General features: G+C 37.8%; 1 protein-coding gene across 6 annotated transcripts in view; it reads left to right on the top strand.

The window, feature by feature from the left end:
* Positions 1-22,612, top strand: part of FIG4 (FIG4 phosphoinositide 5-phosphatase) — a 134,135-nt gene that overhangs the window by 77,759 nt on the left and 33,764 nt on the right. For all 6 annotated transcript variants that reach the window (XR_004267896.1, XM_032275056.1, XM_032275060.1 and 3 more), the window contains 5 exons: positions 8,294-8,432; positions 16,193-16,251; positions 17,556-17,703; positions 20,730-20,813; positions 21,792-21,987. Coding sequence is in view for 5 of the 6 variants with exons in the window: in XM_032275056.1 (XP_032130947.1) it covers positions 8,294-8,432; positions 16,193-16,251; positions 17,556-17,703; positions 20,730-20,813; positions 21,792-21,987 (626 nt within the window). In the remaining variant the exon portion in view is untranslated. The remainder of the gene's footprint in view (positions 1-8,293; positions 8,433-16,192; positions 16,252-17,555; positions 17,704-20,729; positions 20,814-21,791; positions 21,988-22,612) is intronic.

Below are 22,612 nucleotides of genomic sequence, written 5' to 3'. Positions count from 1 at the left end.
TAAAAAAAAAAAAAAAAAAAATGAGGGAAGAAAATAATTAACAAGCAGCCAAACAATATTTCATTTAAACCTGTAAATAGGTGTGATGTAGTACTGATAAGAGTGTATATTTTGTGTATTTAAAGTGGAGAGTTCTATAAATGTTAATTAAGTCTACTTGTTCCGGATCTGAGTTCAAGTCCTGAATATTGTTGTTAACTTTCTGTCTCATTGATCTGTCAAATATTAATGTTGAAGTCTCCCACTATTATTGTGTGGGAGTCCAAGTCTCTTTATAAGTCTTATATATCTGGGTATTCCTGTATTGGGTGCATATATATTTAGGATCTTTAGCTCTTCTTGTTATATTGATCCTTTTATCATTATGTAATATCCTTCTTTGCTTCTTTTGATCTTTGTTGCTTTGAAGTCTATTTTATCAGCAAAAATTGCAACTCCTACTTTCTGTTTATTTATTTTTGCTCTCCATTTGGTTGGTAAATTTTTCTCCATCGCTTTGTTTTGAGTCTTTGTGTATCCTTGCATGTGAGATGGATCTGGATGTAGCATACCAATGGGTCTTGGCTTTTTTTTGCCTGTCTGTGTCTTTGGATTGGGGGATTTAGTCGATTTAAATTTAGAATTAATAACAATATATGTGAGTTTGATACTGTCATTTAATGTTAGCTGGCTGTTTTGCCCATTAGTTGATGCAATTTCTTAATTATGTTGATGTTCTTTATTTTTTGGTATTTTTTAGAAAGGCTGATACTGGTTGTTCCTTTCTATTTGTAGTGGTTCTTTCAGAAGCTCTTGTAAAGCAGGCCTGGTGGTGACGAAATCTCTGAGTGCTTGCTTGTTCACAAAAGATTTTATTTTTCCTTCGCTTATGAAGCTTAGTTTGGCTGGATGTAAAATTCTGGGTTGAAAGTTCTTTTCTTTAAGAATGTTGAATATTGGCCCCCACTCTCTTCTGTCTTGTAGGGTTTCTGCTGAGAGATCTGCTGTGAATCTGATGGGCTTCCCTTTGTGGGTAACCTGACCTTTCTCTCTGGCTGCCCTCAGTATTTTCTCTTTCATTTCAACCCTGGTGAATCTGGCAATTATGTGTCTTGAGGTTGGTCTTCTTGAGGAATATCTTTGTGGTGTTCTCTGTACTACCTGGAGTTGAATATTGTCCTGCCTTGCTAGGTTGGGAAAGTTTTCCTGAATAATATCCTGAAGCATATTTTCCAGCTTGGATTGATTCTCTTCGTCACATTCAGGTACACCTATCAAACGTAGATTAGGTCTTTTCACATAGTCCCATATTTCTTGGAGACTTTGCTCGTTCTTTTTTATCCTTTTTTCTCTAAATCTTGTCTTTTTGTTTCATTTCATTAAGTTGGTCTTCGACCTCTGATATCTTTTCTTCTGCTTGATCAATTCGGCTGTTAAAACTTGTGCATACTTTGCGAAGTTCTCGTGCTGTATTTTTCAGCTCCATTAATTCACTTATATTCCTCTCTAAATTGTGTGTTATTTTTAACATTTCGTCAAACCTTTTTTCAAAGTTCTTAGTTTCTTTGCATTGGGTTAGAACAAGTTCTTTTAATTCCCAGAAGTTTCTTATCATCCACTTTTTAAAGCTGGTTTCTGCTAATGGAACACAGTCTTTCTCCATCAGGCCTTGTTGGAGATGAGTCTTTCTCCATCAGGCCTTCTGTTGCTGATGAGGAACTGTGATCCCCTGTAGAGGGGGAGGCGTTCTGATTTTGGGTATTCTCAGCCTTTTTAGGCTGGTTTCTTCCCTTCGTTATAAATTTATCCATCTGTGGTCTTTATAATTACCGTCTTTATAGTTGGGTTTCTGAATAGACGTCCAACTTGTTGATTCCCGGCGCTAAAATCTGAGCAACCCACTGTGCCGGCCAAAACAGCAGCTTTAAGATCGATGGTGCTTTTCTGACCCTGCACCGAGAACCGCCGCACCAAGGCAGCGGCAAAACCGCCTCCTGGCCTCAAGAGTCGCGCTGGCGACACGTGGGACTCCTCCGCTGGGAATCTCCTGGTGCGTGAGCAACAAAAATTGATCTGAAAGTGTGGCGTCCTCTCGTTCTCTGCGCTTTCAGTGGGAGCTACAATCCCGAGCTGCTAGTGATCAGCCATCTTGGATCTCTCTCCTCTAGGCTTCTAGGCTTCTGGGGAGGCCTCAGGGAACTTTTAACCCTGGCAGAAGAAGGGAGAGCAGGTGTCTCACATGGCAAGGGGTGAGGGGAAGGAGGTGCCACACTCTTTTAAACAATCAGATCACTTGAGGACCCACTCACTATTGCAAAGACCGCACCAACCCACATAACTCCCACCAGACTCCACCTCCAACATTGTGGGTTACCTTTCAACACCAGTGTTCGGCAGAGACAAATATCCAAACCATATCACAGGGTCAGGACTTCAAAGCATACTGTGAAACAGTGATCCCAGAAGATGATGCTGAGATGGCTTCATCTGGCATTATAATAGCACTCTAAAGAACTACCAGCAGTTTTTTCCCCTTTCTGCTCACTGCTGAAAGAGGGACATCAAAGGGAACATGCTGAGAACATTTTAATTTATCAAGAATAGTGAGATAGCCTTCTAAGGTCATCCTTCAAACAGCAGATTTTGAGTGAATAAGCTGTATTTGGCAATAGCAGAAAGAAAACAGTTGAAAAAGTGTTTTGTTTTAATAACTTTTTTTTTCGCCATTATATTACGTTTTATTCTTCACAGTAAAAATATCACTCAGTACAGATATACTTTGATACAGTTTTATCCTGGTACAATAGATGTTAGAATAATGATGCCAAAATAAACTTGTTAATGAGAAAAAGAAAAATCAGTTCTGAAGTGCTAACTAGGAGAGAGAAATTTAAAAAGGCATTAATAAAATACACTTCATTTATTTAATAACTTTTTTTATTGTACTTTAAGTTCTGGGGTATGTGTGCAGATCTTGCAGGATTGTTGCATAGGTACACATATGCCATGGTGGTTTGCTGTCTTTATCACCCTGTCACCAACATCAGGTATTTCTCCCAATGTTATTCCTCCCCAACCTCCTCACCCACCACTGTCCCTGTCCCTCCCTAGTCCCCCACCCCGCAACAGACCCCAGTGTGTGATGTTCCCCTCCCTGTGCCCATGTGTTCTCATTGTTCAACACAAGCCTATGAACCCTTGGTAACTCTGGCTAAAGCCCAACTCTTCACCTCTCCTGCAACCAAAGCAGTTAAACTTGGCAAGAGAAAAGGTTGTAACTCACTTCTCTCAGTTTAAACAGACTACAGTTTTCTAAAGGACAACTGACAATTCTGTGACATTTCCATAGTAAGCTCATTCTCCCACCCTCCAAAATGACCATTTTATAACTTGTCCTCTCTCCTTGAACCTACAACACCTCAGTCTCAGCCGATGACCCTGCTTCATGCCTCAGTGAGAAAATAAGTTATTGGAAGGGAACTTTCTCTAATTCTTACCATCAAATTCAGAGGCTGACCTTTTCTGCACCCATAGTTTCTACCCTATATTGTATTACAATGCTTGTAGTGGCCCTGCTCCATCTTAAGCCAAGTCCTGCTGTTTTCGTTGAATCCCACGCCTTCTTTGTTCCCTAATTATATGCTCGTTGCTGTATGTCATCAGTTTCTCTCTCTCTCGTGCATCGTTGCCATTAACATAAAAGCGCACCTTAGCGTTTTCCATCCAGCTATTCCTAATCCCACATCCCCTCCAACTACGGTCCTATTTTTCTGCTCTTGTGAGCAAAATCTCTTTACAGAGTTGTTTTCACCCTGTTCTCTCCACCTGCTCCACTTGGCAACTGCCCTGCCATGACACGGAAGCTGTGCTTGTCCAGGTCCTCAACAATCCCCGCATTGCCAAACCTAATGTTTACTCTTCTGACTCCATCTTACTCAACCTTTCAACAGCTTTCATCACAGTTGACCACTTCTTCTTTCTTGAAACTCATTCTGGGGTCTCTCAATGAGATATTGAGATCTCTCTCAATAGGAGAGAGTCTCAGTCTCCTATTGACTTCCCCTGCCCTGTTTCTAAACCCTTCTCTTCTCTTTTACACTTTTGTCCTGGAGAAATCGCATTCAGCTTTTGTCCACCATGTATTTGACGCTCAGATTTTTGTCTCTAACTTCTCATGAACTCCAGACTTATTTATCCAAATGTCTACCTAGCATCTCCTCTGGGATATTGAATTAGTTTTTCGTCATTGCCATGACAAATTACTACTAACTCAGTCATTTAAAACAATACCCACTATCTTATAGTTTCTGAGGATCAGAAGTCTGTGGACACATTACTGAGCTGTATTCCCTGCTTAGGGTCTCACAAGACTAAAGTCAAAATGATGTCACATGACAATAAAATGAAGTCAAAATGTCAGCTGACCTGGGCTCTTATCTAGAGGCTTCCTGGCTCATTCTCATTGTTGGCAGAATTCCATGAAGCTATAGGACTGATGTCCCATGTCCTTGCTGGCAGTTGACTGGGGGTCACTCTCAGTTCCTAGAGGCTGCTGCATTTGTTGACTTCTGGCCTGCTCTATTTTAAAGCCTACCACAGTGCACCAAATACGTCTTGTGCTTCAAATCTCTGCCTTCCCCTTTTGCCTTCCTCTTCAACCTCTAAAGGATTAATATGATTACAGTAGGATTTCAGGGTTTCTCTTTCTTGCAGTTGATGATGAGTAACCTTAGTTACATCTGCAAAGCCCCTTTTGCCATATAGTAGAAAGTATTCATGGTATGACACTAGGGAGCAAAGGTCATGGTGGCCAAATTTCTTTCTACCACAGATATCTAATAATAATCACAAACTTACCATTTCTGAGACAGAAACTCTTGACTCTGTCTGAAGTCTGTTTCTCCACTTGTTTTTTCTACTTCAATACCCATTGATCAATTCAGAAAACCTGGGAGTTCTCCCTGAATTATTTCTTTTCCTCATTACTGTTCTCTTGTTGGTTATACCTCCAAAATATATCTTGTGTTTTGTCCCTCCTGCTGACACACTAGTCCACACAGCCACAGCCACCATTGTTATCTGCATGGCTGCAGGGTTTTTGTTGTTGTTGTTGTTTGAGCAAGGTCTTACCCTGCCACCCAGGTTGGAGTGCAGTGGTGCTGTCACAGCTTACCGCAGCCTTGACCTCCCAGACTTAAGTGATTTTCCCACCTCAGCCTCCTGAGTGGCTGGGACCATACTCATCTAATTTTTTATTTTTTATTTTTTTATCTATTTTTTTTTTTTTTTTTGTAGAGACAGGTTCTCCCTATGTTGCCCAGGCTGGTTTCCAACTTCTGGGCTCAAGTGATCCTTTCTCTTTCTCTTTCCAGGCTTCCAAGTAGTTGGGACTACAGGCGTGTGCCACCATGCCCGGCTCATATTTTTTAAATTATATTTGTAGAGACAGGACCTCCCTTTGTTGCCCAGGCTGGTCTCAATCTTGTGAGTTCAGGTGATCTGCCTGCCTCAGCCTCCCAAAGTGCTGGGGTTACAGGCATGAGCCTCCATGCCTGGCCATTTTTTCAACTGCTAAAGTAATATGTGTTGATTATACAAAGTACGGAATGGCTCTGAAATAAATCATATGATCCCTACCTTCCAGAGATCGCCACTTGTATATTTAGGAGAACATGTTCCTTCTGGTTTTGCTATACCTGCAATTTATAATCTGCTTTTGCTCTTTTAGATAAGTAATGAATCTTTATAACCTTAAGTATTCTTCTACAACATGATTTTTAGTAGCCTTATGATACTCTTTGAGAAGCATTGTAATTTAGTTATTTGTTTTGTGCATTTAGAGTCCTTCTAAACAAACATCTTTGAACATACATCTTTTTTGCACATTTTGATTTTATGAAAAGTTCAGAAGCAAATTTGTTAGGTCAGAGGGTAAAAATAATGTTTAGGCTTAAAAAATTGCCAAATTTTTTTTTTTTTTTTTTGAAAGGAAGAAAAAGAATATTAAAAAAAAAAAAAGAAAAAGAATAAAGGAAAGGAAGAAAGAGGAAGAGGAAGAGGGAGAGAGAACAGGGGCGGTGCTTTATTGCCCGGGCTAGAATGCAGTCTAAAACTGGGTATGCCTGTAATTGTGTTTAATAATAGAGACATTAAAAAAAAATTGCCAAATTGCCTTTCAGAAAGGATGTGACAGTTAATGTTCCCTTAGCAGAGTATGGGAGTGGCTATTTTGAAATGTATTTGCCAACTTAACAGCCAGAAAAATGGTATGTTGCATTACTTGATAACTAGTGAAGTTGGAGGTGATTGTTTCATTTGCAGTCAAAAGTAGCCAGGAGAAGATCCTCAGGCTCACTAGGGCTGGCCTTATATCTTAAGCTTAGTAAGTACCCATAAACATCATAGATGTATTTTAAGTTGCAACAGGAGTACTTCTAAGAAGTCTTTCTTATGATCCTTTGAAAAAATATCCTTTTTTTGGCTATGTTTCTCACATCTTACATTTTACCATACTTGCTAAAAATTAAAGGTAGCTGCTGTTAAAGGATGAAAGAAACTCCTTGAAAACATGGCTGAAAAGTGCAAAGCTTCTCTAGATGATATTAAGATATTTTGAGGTACTACATGGAGTGAACTATTAAGTGCTATTAAGCCTATTTGAGAAGCATAAGGAATTTAATTACTATAAGGGCAGCATGTTTACTTTTGTGTTATGTGAAGAGGATACAGATTGGGGCAGTAATATGTGCATTATTTAATGCTTGATGCTTTCTCTCAACAAGTGCAAGGAAAGTCCCCAAATGTGCTCAGCATGTAAACATATAAACACATCCCTTTTTATGTGTTACTTTAAGCCTGAAAGGTAAGTACTGTTTTAATGGAATGCTTCCTAATATCTGAAATACATGTTTGATGTACCTTATTTCATATTTTGCTCATTTACTTTTGCTGTAATTATCAAATAATCCAATGAGAACAATGTTGCTAATTTCAGGTATATCTTGTTCACCATAACTGTTGGAAGAAAATTGATTTTATAATAATGTTACCTTGTTCCAAATGCAGTCATTTCTACTGTGCTATCTTTTTAGTCCTATGCTCATTTTTGGAAAGAGGTTATTATTTATATTGTGGATGTCTGCCACAAACTTGAATATAGAGGGCTCTGAGACAAGAATGGAAAGAAGGAAACGAGGGGCAAGAACAAAGGACACTAGGGAGAGAATGTAGAATGGGAAGGGTGGTTCATGAGACCACTTCAGTGCATATTATCATTTTTACCAAAAGATAATTAGGAAAAGGAAGAGAAGGTAAAACATACATAGAGTCAGTTTTGTTCATAGTACAGTTTAAAAGGTAATTTTGGAATGTTCGAATAGTTAGAATGAGGCTGTTATCATGTGCCTTCTTTGCCTTCATTTTCAACCACAAAATAGGATGGGCCAGGCTCACAGCTGACAGGAACAAAATATGTTGTAAACACTGTCTCTGTTAAAGTAAGGGAGAGTGTCTTTTCAAGGATTAAAAGTGGAGACAGTGCAACTGACTTGTTCAAGGTTATGCAACAGAATGTGGATAGAAATTGGGTCATTTTATTTGTCTCTGAAGTCTCTGTCTTTTCAATTAAGTGAAAATGCATTTACTTCAGGTAACATAACAAACGGTGAGGATATATTTTCATTTTAAAAATAAAATTGCTGGCCAGGCGCGGTGGCTTACACCTGTAATCCCAGCACTTTGGGAGGCTAAGGTGGGCGGATCACCTGAGGTCAGGAGTTCGAGACCAGCCTGACCAACATGGAGAAACCCTGTCTCTACTAAAAATTCAAAATGAGCTGGGCATGGTGGTATATGCCTGTAATCCCAGCTACTTGGGAGGCTGAGGCAGGAAAATTGCCTGAACCCAGGAGGCAGAGGTTTTATTGAGCTGAGATCACACCACTGCACTACAGCCTGGGTGACAAGAGCGAGACTCCATCTCAAAAAAATAAAATAAAATTGTTATCTAAGGTATTTACTATCCGAGTTCTTAAAGATGTTTAAGTATCCAAATTCACCAAGCAGTTTATGTTCACTATCATCTGTATATTTTATGAGAGGTATGGAACAAAGAGAAAACATTTTGAAGCAAGATTTTAATTCTGCTCAAAATCTTAGAAAGTATTTTAGATTATGTGTGTGTGTATAAAGTATTTGTAATTGTATGTATTTGTAGTATAAATACTACTTTTGCATCACTATCTCCTAAGAAAATATTCTCTTGAGTTATATACATCAGTAATGGATTTTCTGAAATATATATTTTGCTTTTTAGATGCTGATAGACAAGATTCCATTAATCTCTTCCTGGGAGTTTTCCATCCCACTGAAGGGAAACCTCATCTCTGGGAACTTCCAACAGATTTTTATTTGCATCACAAAAATACCATGAGACTTTTGCCAACAAGAAGAAGGTATTTTTCTTCCTAGTCTATAATGTAAACTCCCATTTGGTGTAATCTTGAATATAAGATATTTTTCATTTTGAGAAATCACAAGCTAAAGTAATTGTATTTTATTTTTTATTTAAAAAACTTTTTAAAAATGTTTGTGGGTACATAGTAGGTGTTTATATTTATGGGGTACATGAGATGTTTTGATACAGGCATGCAATGGGAAAGAAGCACATCATGGGGAATTTGGTATCCATCCTCTCATGCATAAAGTGGTCAGTTTTGCCACATGCTTGCCATGAGTGCAGTACTATTGATGTCCTGATAGTAGGTTGGGGAAAATATGGTTAACAATTGTTGTTTTGCATTTTCTCTAAGATATGAAGCTTCAGAACTTCGTTGTTGAACAGAAGTTGTAGCTCCACTAAAGCAAACCAACAGTATTATCTTTGAGTGTTTCCTACAAACCTGAAACTCTCAAGGACTCTAAGGTCCAGGGAGTCAGTCTTAAATTTTTCAAGTGTGACATCTAAGCAGCATGTACCTTGTAATTCCAATGTTCTCTCCAGCAAACAACCAGTCTCAGTGACACTGGGAAGACGGGAAGCTAGAGCAGTGCTACTAGCTGGCGTCAGATAACCATTTCCATGTCCCCACTACTCACATGCTGAGTCACTCGCCAGTAAGGGTTATTTCGAGTACAGTTAAATTGGTAATAATATTCTCAAAAGAAACAAACAGCTTAACTGAAGCAGTTTAGTGTGATGCTCTGTGGTGTGAGCCTCAGGGTCAGGCAGAGTTGGGTTGGAATCTCTGCAGTTCTGTGGCCTGAGTCTAGTAATTTAGACTTTCTAAGCCTTATTTTCCTACTCTGAAAAATGTAAATGCCTGGACACACCTCACAGAGTCATTGCAAAGATTTAATGAGGAGGCTCTTTAGTGTTTTTAACTGAGGAGTCATGTACTATAATAATATAGTCAATTTTGCCACATGAGCAAAATGTTTTACATACCATACATGAGGTTAGAGCCTGGTCCATTGCACTCAAAGGCCTCTAATGTCAAGTTCTCCCATCATGCTCTTAGTTCACAGCATCAGTTTGATAGAGCCCTAATTTTGTGCAAAGATACCTCCCAAACACTGCAGGAGTCATTACCAGTCTGTGCTAACTCTGTATGGGACCATGAACAACTGACAAAGTTGCAAGTACAGCTCTTGCAGTTGTTACTAAGTTCTGTGTTGCTTCGAGAATACTTAAAATATTAGGAAGATCTCAGAGTTTATATGTTTCTCAGATTTATTCTTATCAATGCATATTACTGGGATAAATAACTTAATATGTGAGCTTACTCTCCCTAATAAATGGAGGACTGCTAGTTTTTACATTAAATTTATTATTAATAAAAGATTACTTACATGAATTTTTGCTGACAAAAAATCTGGAACTGTTTATTTGGTGAGGGTTGGGTATAAGTACCTATATTTATATTTACTGATGACAGTTAACTATGGGTAAATGTGGTTGATTTTCTGAAATTTTATATTACCTTAAAGTATTGAAGGTATTTAGATACAGCTTGAGAACAGCCAAAACTGAATTTTCCACTGTAGAAATTAGTTATGTATTATAAGTATAATTTAAACTCCTTGCTTACCTTGAGTTACATAACGAAGACAGGTGGTTTTGGAGCTTATATGTGGGAATAAAAGGAAGCTTGTATTACATCCCCATTTTCCAAAAAAGGAAATTGAGGTGCAGAGATAATGTCTTAGCTAAGATTATTCAGTTAGATGATTCAGTGAGAATCAGTTCTAAGCCTACCACTGAAAATAAAATTGTATTAAAGTGTATAATACGGCTTACTCAGTTGATTTAGATCTCCTTTTTTGTTTTTTTTCCCCCTAGAATGTCAAAATTCTGAAAACTGCTTTTTATTTTTTGGCATCAGGGGAAGAGGGAATTGATACTGCTTATAAACAGTTTTTATAAATACTGTAAGATAAATTTCAGTGTTTTTTTTTTTTTTAATTTCTAGTATCATGCACCTGTACAGGTTATTTTGCTGGCAGTTAAAGCAGCATTACAGTTCTCAAAAGAAATCAACAGTTAGCCAGAGGCAGTAACAGGACAACAGCACGGAGCTCAGGCTCAGGTAGAGCCGAGCTGGAATTTCTGCAAGTGTGTGGCCTGCAACCCATTAACCTCTCAGCCTCGCTTTTTTACCTGTCAAATGGAGATGACTATACACACCTCGTAGGGTCATTGAGGCTTAAAAGGGAAAGTATATGGAAAGTACTTAATACTAGGTCTGACACAGAATAAACCCAGTAGTGAAGTAGCCAGGCTCTGGAAAGCCTGCCTCCAGTTAACACCTGGTCTCATTCTGTTTCCACGTCATTAAAATAGAGATAATAATAGTACCTAACTTACAAGTTTCTCTGAGAATCAGATGAGATCATATAAATGCTTAGCAATTAGCAAATCCAATAGGTGTTAGTATTGTTACTAGCTTTTGTTTGTTTTTGAGTTGTAGTCTGGCTCTGTCACCCAGCTGGAGTGCAGTAGTGTGATCTCAGTTCAGTGCAGCTTCTGCCCCCCAGGGGTCAAGCCATCTTCCACCTTAGCCTCCCAAGTAGCTGGGACCACAGGTGGACACCACCACACCCAGATAATTTTTGTATTTTTGGTAGAGATGGGGTTTTGCCATGTTGCCCAGGCTGGCCTCCAACTCCTGGGCTCAAGCAGTCTGCCCACCTTGGCCTCCCAAATTGCTGATTAAGGTGTGAGCCACTGCACCTGGCCTGTTACTATTCTTTAAGGAAATACCATTCTCTAGTTTTGAACATTTATTGAAGATCATACAGGATGGCCATAAAGTTTGGAAACTTAGATAATATGACTTATTAATGTAATATCAATAAAGACTTTATTATGTATTCATGAGTGTTTTAAAATTTGGTGGGCATCCTGTATTTTATACTGTGTTTACCAATGATACAGAAATGATGTGGATATGGCATGGCGTATCTATGCCGTGAGATAATATTTTTCTTGCACAATAAGGGAAGAGGGAATAAACTTAACTCTACTTAGTGTTCTTCGGAACAAGGTCCTCTTGAGATAAGTACTTCAATTACACAAAATCTCACGCTTGTTTATCTGCCAAAAACCAATAATTGAAGCTTTGTTCTGAATCTGGTTAATATGGCATACAATCGTCTAAGATGCCATCTACTGAACTAGTGTTTAGAATGTCACCAAGATGTTTTAGGTATTAATCATTCATTATTTCATTGACTTCTAGAGTTGGGAGATTTCTTGGCCTGCCCCATCGGATATGTGAATTCCCTTCCTGTTTTCTGAGAGAGAAGTAATCTGGCCAGTGCTTGACAGGCTCTTGTTTGTCAGCTGTTGAGGAGGTAGTTGTTTTGGAATCATTCACTTACACAATTCTTCCTCACATAGTGCTGAGATCTGCTCCTCTGTAATCTTACCTACTAATCCTAGTTAAAGTTGCTGAGACCTTAAAAACAAGATTTCTTCATCCACTTGATAATCTTTTAAATATTTGAAGATGAGTTCATACACTTTCAAAATCTCTTCTTCTACTGGTTAAATAGCCCCACTTCAGCTGTTTCTTGTATGCTGTGGTTTCAAGTTGCTCCACCATTCAGAACACCATTCTCCTCTGTGTAGATTTCAGTTGAGGTCAATGTTCTTTTTAAACTGTGGCCCCCAGATCTGGGTCCAGTAATGGTCAGCATTTGGTCCGATTTGTGATAGTATATCCATCACGCCCCTTGTCTTGGATGCTGTGTTTTCATCAATAAGCCTAAGGTCACATCAGCCATCCTCAGCATTGCCATCACAGTGTGCACTCTCCAGGCTTCCCGTCTGTTAGAACTCCTAATTCTTTTTTTTCTTTTCTTTTTTTTTTTTTTTTTTTTTTTGAGGTGGAGTCTTGCTCTGTCGCCCAGGCTGGAGTGCAGTGGTATGATCTTACCTCACTGCAACCTCTGCCTCCTGGATCCAAGCGATTCTCCTGCCTCAGTCTCCCAAGTAGCTGGGATTACAGGTGTCTGACACCACGTCTGGCTAATTTTTGTATTTTTATTATAGATGGGGCTTCACCATCTTGGCCAGGCTGGTCGTCAACACTGACTTCGTGATCCACCTGCCTTGGCCTCCCAAAGTGTTGGCATTACAGGTGTGAGCCACCACTCCTGTCCAGAACTCCTAAATCTTTTTAGCTTGTGCTGCTGCTGCTCTGCCACATTTGTACCATTCCTGTAATTTTTTGTTTTTTTTTTGAGACGAAGTATTACTCTGTCACCCAGCCTGGAGTGCAGTGGTATGATCTTAGCTCACTGCAACCTCCACCTCCTGGGTTCAAGCAATTCTTCTGCCTCAGCGTCCCAGGTAGCTGGGATTACAGGTGCCCACCACCACGCCCAGCTAATTTTTGTATTTTTATTACAGATGGGGCTTCACCATCTTAGCCAGGCTGGTCTTGAACTCCTGACCTCATGATCCACCCACCTTGGCCTCCCAAAGTGCTGGGATTATAGGTGTGAGCCATCGCAGCCAGCCAGAACTGCTAAGTCTTTTTAGCATGTGCCACTGCTGCTCTGCCATATCTGTACCATTCTTGTCATGTTATATATGCTTTGCCTACTTCCAAAAATAGTATTGAAATGTGTATCCTTTAATGAATACTCCTAACTTTGTAGTTTCTTCAGATTTAATCAGCTGGCCATCTTGATCCTAATATATACTTAATGAAAATTGTTGACTACAGTAGGGTAAATGACAGAGCCTGTTGGTTTCTATCCACAAACAACTCCTTCCATATAACATTGTTCGGTGCTTTTGGTTGTAATCATTTAAACAGCTGTAAGTTCACTTAACTATACTGTTGTCCTGCCCACATTTCTCCATCTTGTACACAAATATTGATTGCTTTGCTGACATTTATGAATGTTTCAGAGGGTTCCAAAGTTAGCTAGGGAAATTAAAGACAGTCTTTAAAATTTTTCCCTAACCTTCCTATGGAACTGAGAACTCTTCATACTAGGAACTGAAAAAGCAAAGAGAATCTGACTCACTGGCTTTTTGTATGCAAAGGAAGAAGTGGTGCTCACTTACAGTCTCCTGTTTTCTGATCTCTCGTCCCAAAGCAAGTTTCTGACCCAGTCCAGTATTCTTCCTCTGGATAAATGTACCTGGTAGTGGAGGTGGTAAAGATTCCCCTATCCTGGGCTTAGTTGTCTTAGATGCTCTGATCTTCCATCCATTTTAGCTTATCTTCCCCAAGGCAGATATTTCTCATGGGCTTCTTTGCTTCTGAGACTCACCCAAAAGACTTGGAAACTTTTAAAAGTGTTGTTAAATTGCTTCATATTGCTAAGGGAAATACAATTTAGTAATTTTTTTAAGAAGTGTATGGCCTGGTCTTAAATCACAAATATATGATCATCTTTTAATTCTTGTTCAGCACAAGAATTCTGAGTTAAAATGCATTTTTTATAATGTCTACTTCTTCTTCCTAGACAAGCCGATTGTAAGCAATGTTCTTTAGGGAATTTCTAATGTACTCATAATTTCTCTACTTTCTTCCTCTGCCACGGTTAGATCATCAGAGAATTAGATTTACTCAGATGCATGCATACATCCCTCTTAAACAGTTAGCACATGTCTTTTTCATTCCTCTGATCTGACAGTCTGATTTTCCTATCAGGAAAGGAAATGATATTAGCCTAGTGTGGCTTGTTTTGTGAATATATGTGAATTCAGAGAACGCATCGGCCATCTTTTTAGGTCACTTACAACATGTCTCTATCTCATACTTGATTATGTTATCTTGGTGGGATCAACATCAGTTGTTGATGTCTGGGTTTGGAATCTGTCATCCTCTCAGTTCCGAGCATCAAGACTCCTCTTATCCTCAGCAACATGGCCCATGTTTGCCTATGTAACAAATGTGCACATTCTGCACATGTACCCCAGAACTTAATAAAAGTTGAGGAAAAGTAAATAAATAAATAAATTCTGCTAAATGTAAAAGAATAAAGACTGCATTTACTCATTTCCAGTATCAGCTCCATGTTTCACTGTTCCTTAAAAGAGTATTGATCTCAGGTATAGCAGGACACTGGCCTGCTTGTAGAGATGCTTAGCGCCTCCTTCTGTCTTCTGGGTTGTACACAGTTCCCTCTTATCTTATGTTTTTTATCTTTCAGTTGTGAAAACTTGTTATGGCTAGGGAGGATAGAAACAGTGCTGGAATTAAGTAGCTCTACTTTCTCTGTCATTTTCAGCGTGGCGCTTTCAGCACGTAGAGCAGTGTCTGACACACAGCAGGTGTTTAATAAATGTGGAATGACTGAATGAATTCTTCACAAGCAGCAGCCTTATCCTTGCTCTGTTCTTTTCATATTCAAAGCCTCGTTATTGAAAAGGGGTTGGAGGGCCTGCCCCTTTGGTTTTGCTGAGGAGCTTGTCTTTGATGCAGAATCTGAGGCCCCACCTACTGAATCATCTGCCTTTTAACAAGGTCCCAAAGTGATTCACATGCACATTGAATTTTGAGTAGCACTGCTGTAAAGCATAACTTCAGTCTAAAACAAAACTTTAAGAACCTTTCCTATTAGAACAGTGATTCGCCCTGCACAATTCATTAGGCTTCATATTCCTTTTTTCATCATTAGTGGTTGCATATTTCTGCTTGCCATCTCTAGGAGAGTTCCCTATGTTGCCAATTTCATTTGGATACTTTCCCATTGCTTCCTAATCAGGATTATTCAAGACTGTAATTTCAGCATTATATTTTTAGAAAGTCTTTCATTTATATTAAATTCTCTTTTTAGCAATTTTTGGCTATAGGCTCTTTTTTAAATCTTTAGAAACGTTTTTTAAAAAATTATTGATATACTGTTTCACATTCTTCTTCCTAATTCTCATGAGCTTTGACATACAGCACTTTTCCTCTAAATATTCATTTCATTAGAATTTGATTGAGAATTAAATTAGGTGTTCAGGGAGAAGGCCCCTTAGGATTCTTTCAGATTCTCTGCTTATAGCAATGAGCCTTCTAGCAGAAATCCAAACAGATGACATTCTTTTACTCTTACTCTAGCCTCTGTAATCAAGTAGTGTATATTTACAGTTAGAGAATAGCAGGACCTGTACTGCTTTGTAAGGGAACTTGTTCGTTAGGACTGTCCCATTTATTCCCTAATGATTTTGCTTAACTGTTTTAACTATACACTCAGATGTATACACATACAGCAGAGTAGATTCTGACTATCAGATAACTACACAAAAGGGAATCCTGGTTGTAGGATGTGGGTCAAGGTCCCACTGCTCACCTGATGGCAGAGTAAGTCACTGTAGGCACAGTCCCTGGGAGAAGTTAACAGCAGTTCATAGAGTCAGCTTATTACATGCTAATCCTTTTTAGCTAAAAGTAAGTAACATCAGAGCTTCTTGACTGTCAGGTGTATTCATGGCATTTTTGCAGACCTGTGACATTATTTATTTAAATAATTGCCCAGTTGCAGATCTGTGACATAGTTGAAGGAAGAAGGGTTGGGAAGGGAATGACCATGTTGAAAACCTACTGCATCAAAAGTTTTACAAACATGTTTTAAAAAGAAAAAAATTAACTTTGAAGTAGGAGGAAACATGTTAGTATAGACCATATAAATTATTTTATCCAGTAAAGTATAGAAAACCAACACTTACATTCGGCTCATCTTTTAAAAAATTTTTATTTTATAGTTATACTTACTGGTGGACCCCAGAGGTGATAAAGCATTTACCATTGCCATATGATGAAGGTAGGTAACTGTTTGTGCTTTTTACACTAACATATTTTTGGAATTATACCTAAATGAACTTGAAACATTAAATCCTTTGCACATGGTATTTTATTAGAATGAAATGATTATGTTGCTGCTTTAGTAGATAGGGGATTGTATAACATCTCCTGGCTTCTTAAAGAACAGTAATTATATTATACTTCTTTTTATCTATGTAGGCCAATGCCTTGTATTGTGTCTTACAATTATGTATGTTTCTCAAATATTTAGTCAATAAAATATGATTTATCAGCTCATCACTTTAAATTAGTACTGCTTATATTTCTACATATTTTGGGGGAATGTGGAAGAAATAAGGACCCATTCACAAGGAGAACTTAAAAATGTTTTCTTTGTGCTATGCAGTGGAGAAAGGTACAGATATATGTATAACAGTACATTTAGCCACATTTAATTTAAATTTTTAAATAATTTAGTCACATTTAAATTAAGTTTTATTAATTTGTCAGAGAGGTAGGAAAAATTCTATATTAAAGGAATACCCTCAAGTGTATAATACATTAAAATGTTGTTTCCAAATTTAAATAATTGCCCAATTTTAAGTACAGTTAGTTCTGCCTCTGTTACTAATTCCCCTGCTCTTGGGCAAGCTCATTTTCCACTTGGTAAAGGGTTACTAGCAAAATCTTCTGCAAATCTGGTACGCTTCAGTTGAGGACTCCATCTAGTCATGATTCATCATCCCAACTTTGGGTAGGGAAGCCCATAAACAAAGATCACAAAGAATCTTTGGTTCTTATTAAGTTATAAATTCATTTTGGAAGGTATTTGTAACTTGAAATTCTGGGCAAAATTATTAGTCATATTGCCAAGAAGGTTTAGTTGTTTTGGGAGAAAGGAAAGGGTTTTCACTATCTAACACTGGCTATTAACAGAATTTGAAATATAAAGGGAAACTTTGGGGAAAAGCTGTATAATTTTTAGCTAAAATGCAGAGGGCATTTGTTTAAGAGCAAAAAGGAATTTAAAGAGGCCCCTCTAAGTAACTTCCTGCTCCCACTGGACTTCCTGAGGCCTTCCTGCCTCCTTAGAGCTGGTTGAACTCAGCTTTTCATTGCATTTTCTCTGCATCCATCTCATCTCTTTTCTAACTGTGTAAGTGTCGGAGGCAGGAGTTCAGCCTGTTCAGGACTGTATCTCCTACAGCACTGTCTGTGAACACAGCTTATCACAGCACTGTCTGTGAACACAGTTGATATTATGGAAATGTTTGCTTGATGTAATCTCAGACTTTTAGAGTAACATGCAGGTATCTCTCTCAGTTATCTGTGCTGCGAACTTAAAGAAGTTGATAGTGAAGACATTCCACAAATATGAAGAAGAGATTGATATCCATAATGAGTTCTTTCGGCCATATGAGTTGAGCAGTTTTGATGATACCTTTTGCTTGGCTATGACAAGCTCAGCACGGTATGTTGTGGGTACTCCGATACTGTATGTATGTGGGAACTGTAGTTTTCCTAGTTTGTATATGTATATCTGTCTTTACCAGAAATCCATTCTGCAGGCCTTCTGTCAGGTGGGTAGTCAGCCTTTGTTTGAATACCTCCTGTGATGGGGAACCCACTACTTTAAGAGGCAGCCCCTTCTATTGTTCTCTTGACAGTTGGAGTCGATTTCTCCCCTTTGATAGGTTGAAATCTGCCTCCCATTAGCCCTAGTTTGCCATTTGGAATAAACTCAGTTTTTTTCATTGGACATAGAAATTGAGAGTTGACGTAAATTAGTGGGAAAAACATCATCTTTGGTACTAGAAAGGCTAGGATGTGAATCTTGGTTCAGCTACTTCCTGTGTGATCTTGAGAAAATTTTCCAGCTTACCTGAGCCTTATTTTCTTAATCTCTCTCTTTCTCTCTCTCTTCCCACCTCCCCACACACACATTTCCCCCAGGTACCTTTGTAGTACCATGTACAGGCAAGTGACTAATAAATGGTAGCTATTATTACTATTTTTATTAGTCACAGGACAAATCTAGTTCCTCTTCGGTCTGACAGCCTCCAGATATTTGAGGAAGCAATATTAATTTCTTCAGTGTAAATATCCTTCATTTTTTCTTCCATAACTTATGTGGCATGGTTTCCATTCTCTCTCTATCCTAGTTGCTCACCTTTGGACATATTCCATGTTCTGTATCTCTTTTAGAATTTGATGGGACCCTTTAGGAAAAATTGTGGGACCAGAATAAGAAAAGTGAGCAAAGAAAATTACTTACTATATTTTTACTAAAATTTAAATTTTTGTATTTCACATTTTCTTCAGATGTAGTATTTATATGCTTATACTTTATGTGATACATGTAGAAACATATTCTGTGGTTTTGTTTCCTAGAAATCACTCTAAATTTTGCTTCAGTTTCAGATAGGAATAGTTTGAAATTCTTACTTGCTTGATTTTTCAATTAAACTTGTTAATGTTTAGCAGTTTTAACTATAAGACCTTTGACATTTCTAGAAGTTTTCAACTCAGCAAAAGATAAATGACATTATGTATATGTGTTTATATATGTATAAACTCTGACTTCACATCTTTGATAGGTTCTTGGAAACTGACTTTAAGTGAAATGAGGTTGAAAAAAAATGACATTATTTAAGGACCTGCTACACTGTTTCACTTGAAGTCGCAGTTTCCAAGAACTTATCAATGACATTGAGGATTTATAATTGTATTTGTAATGGCTTGTTCTATAAAGTCACTTCAAACACTGAATTAATAAATACTGATTTGCTCCTAAGGGAAATACAGGATTAGATTCCTGAGAGCCTCTGGCCACATTCTATTTGTCAACCAATAAATAAATAACCTAGTTTTGTGTGTATTTTTGTTTAAAGACATAAACATATTTAATATACAATCAGTCCCTGTTTTAGAATGATTCAACTTATGATTTTTCAGCTTGACAGTGGTGCAAAAGTTACATGCATTAGGTAGAAACTGTACTTCGAATTTTGAATTTTGATTCAAAATTCTTTGTAATAACTTTACTATAAAACAGGCTTTGTGTTAGATGATTTGCACAACTATGGGCTAATGTATATGTCCTGAGCATGTTTAAGGTAGGCTACACAAAGCTATGATGTGCAGTAGGTTAGGTGTACTAAATACATTTTCAAGTTGCTATGGGTTTGTCAGGATATAACCCCCATCCTAAGTTGAGGAGCATCTGTATATTGTTGATTTATTAACATAACACTCAATGGCCAACAGCACCGTAACTCATCCCTGAATGAAGTTTATCTAACACACATGTTTTCTCTGTCAGGTGCATCACCGCTTTCTTGTGCTTAGAAACACTAGACAGCTTCAGCATTATGTGTAGCGGCCATCTTAAATAGCAAGATCACCCAAAAAAGAACCAAAAATGTGAAAAACATGGTGTTAAATAGACTGTGAAAAAGACAGTTATGATACAAGAGCAGAAATTAAGACGCAAAGTGCCCCTTGTTCAGCCTCAGCTGAGAAATTCAGTTTTTACCACTCTGTGCATGCACATGTCTGCAAATGACTGTGAAAGTATCATGAAGGTTGATTTGGGGGTTACAGATATACACACTAGGGAGTAAACAAACTCACAAACATGGAATCTACCAATGAAAAAAATCAATCGTATATATTCAAAAAGAAATAAAAAATTAAGCCAGTTACATCTTTAAAACATTTTCAAACTGTTAAAATAGTGATTTTAGGCCAGATTCAAGATCACTTTCTTTTCCTTCAAATAATGTGATATTCAGTCACACACTTGGAGCAATGTCCTTGCCAGAAGCCAGGAGTCTTATCCAGCAGAAATCCTGGAACTGTTGCCTTTTTGGCATCTACTATGGAATCTGGTCTGACTTTAGCAGTAGCGGTGAGGTGGCCCTTGCATAATGTGGAAGAAGCTTTAGCTTATCTCAGTAAGTGGTAAATTAAGAGAGTTTCTATTTAAAGTGTTCCAACAGTGTTTTAATGAATTAACCTTAGCCTAATGAGGTAGTTGTTGGTATTTCAGTTCATAGCACGGTTTTGTTGATCATAATGTCTACCTCCTTAGGTGGTATAACTTAAAAATGTTATCCATGTAACTGAACAGCTTAGTGTTTTGTCATTGGCCTTTAGGAATTTAAATTTTACCTGAGAACTAATCATGATATATAACCAGATTAACCAGATGGTATACATCTTAGCAGATGTCAACACTGTTACAGTAGATGAGATTTTAAATTCAAAACTACTGGGCCTCATGATCATAGAGAATTCACAATTAAGACTGATAATATTGAAATTACCTAGTGCTGTTAATTCATGTTTTATGTCCCTGAGCAGTTGCCTTGGTATATATAATATGTAACTCCTAGAGTTAAGAAGGAATATTATAAGAGTGTGAACTGAGATGGAAGCCAATATCACCTGGATGGACAGTAATTCATATGTAATTGTTTTTTCACTTTTCTTTAGTGACTTTATGCCTAAGACTGTTGGAATTGATCCAAGTCCATTTACTGTGCGTAAACCAGATGAAACTGGAAAATCAGTATTGGGGTAAGATTTGTGTGTAGACCGTATGTAGAACGAAACTTTAAAGATTTGTGTAAAAGAATAGTACTTGCATATGATGATTTCCACCAAAAACTAATAATTTCAGGTCACATAAAGCTTATTTATAGCAGTGGAATCTCTAAGGTGTTCAATACTGAAAGTAGAATTTATGGGAGTTTCAGCGATACTGTACATTTTATTGTTTTAAATTGGGAATATACAGATGACATAAAGGCAGGTGACAGATATTATGTCTTATAAATAACTCAGCATTATCTGTTTCCCAACATGAAATAGTTAAGTAAAATTTTGTATTTATTGCATTTATTTTGTTGGCATCCTCAATAACAAAAAATCAAATATATCCTGATACAGAACTTAGTAGATTTTTCTGTGTATTACTATAACATTAATCTGAGGGAGACTTTTATTCAGTCCAGTAAAGAAGAAGACGTATTGTGTTTGCATCTAGTAACACAATAAAATTTCAAATACAGTTTATGTTCATCAGTTGTTCATTATTTGGATACACTATGATAGATAAAAAATTTATGGGAGGGAGAGAAATAGACATAGGTTTGGCTACCCACATTTTCTTGGAGCTTTTATGAGTTACAGCTAATTTTAGTAATATCCCAAACATACAGTCTTCTATAATTGTACTGTAAGTTTTGAGAATATTGATATCAATTACCAAAGGAAGGCATGGTAACCAAGTGGTGAGAAGATTTTTTCACACTCTGCAAGTAATTTTCATTTATTTTTTGAATTTATGACAGGGCTTATATTCATATAATGTCAGTGCATGGACATGGAAAAATACGAAGCCTTTCCCTGTAGCACAACCTGAATCCAGAAACTAGTGTCACTCAGTCGTTCTTTTATGCTTCACTAGGCCTAAGGCTTTGGGACAGAGTGATAGACAGTGAGTGTTGAGGGTTATTTTAAAGATGCTTCACATTCATATTATTATTTTAAAAGAAACAAAAGCAATAGAGAAGAAGCCGTATTACAGCGGAAAACGGCAGCCAGTGCCCCGCCGCCCCCCAGCGAGGAGGCTATGTCCAGCAGCTCTGAGGATGACTCTGGGACTGATCGGGAAGAAGAGGGCTCTGTGTCTCAGCGCTCCACTCCCGTGAAGATGACCGACTCGGGAGATAGCGCCAAAGTGACCGAGGTGCGGGGGAGGGAAGCTTATGGGATCCAGCCTGAGGCCCTGAAAAAAAAAGGCTGAGAGCAAGAAAATGTCGCATTATCTCACTGCGGGGTTTGAGGCACTGCATAAGATGAATACATTTAGCATAGACATGATTTTATTTCATTTCGAAATAAAATTAGTGTTTTTGCTGGCATGTGTAATGGTGAATTTCTTACCCTTTCAGACCTTTGAAGTGAATACTGGCCCTCTTTGATCAGCTATCCACTTGAGGTCCATTGATTCTCTTACTGGGCACATTGTTGGAACGCAGGATTTAGACATGGCCTTTACAATCTTTGAATGGCCCCAATGGGAAATTCATCCTGTTCAATTCAATATTACTAATAGATTGCTGGGAAAAAATAGAAATCAGCAACAAAAGAACCAAATCTAGCTTTGTGTAAATTTGATTTCTAGAAATATCCCAAACTCATTTAGAAGTAGATACAGCAAATAAAAATGCGATAGTAAGATCTGAATTCAATATTCCAGGACTTGGCAAACTATGATGTATTGGCCAAATCCAGCCTGATGCCTTTTTTCATAAATAAAATTACGTTGGAACCCAGCCATGCCTGTTGGCTTACTTATTGTATGTGACTAC

The sequence above is a fragment of the Sapajus apella genome, unplaced genomic scaffold (assembly GCF_009761245.1).
Source record: "Sapajus apella isolate SASKATOON/1434 unplaced genomic scaffold, GSC_monkey_1.0 scaffold6, whole genome shotgun sequence".
NCBI classification, from domain to species: Eukaryota; Metazoa; Chordata; class Mammalia; order Primates; family Cebidae; genus Sapajus; species Sapajus apella.
Note: the sequence above shows the minus strand (reverse complement) of the source record. Positions and strands in the feature narration are given on the sequence as shown.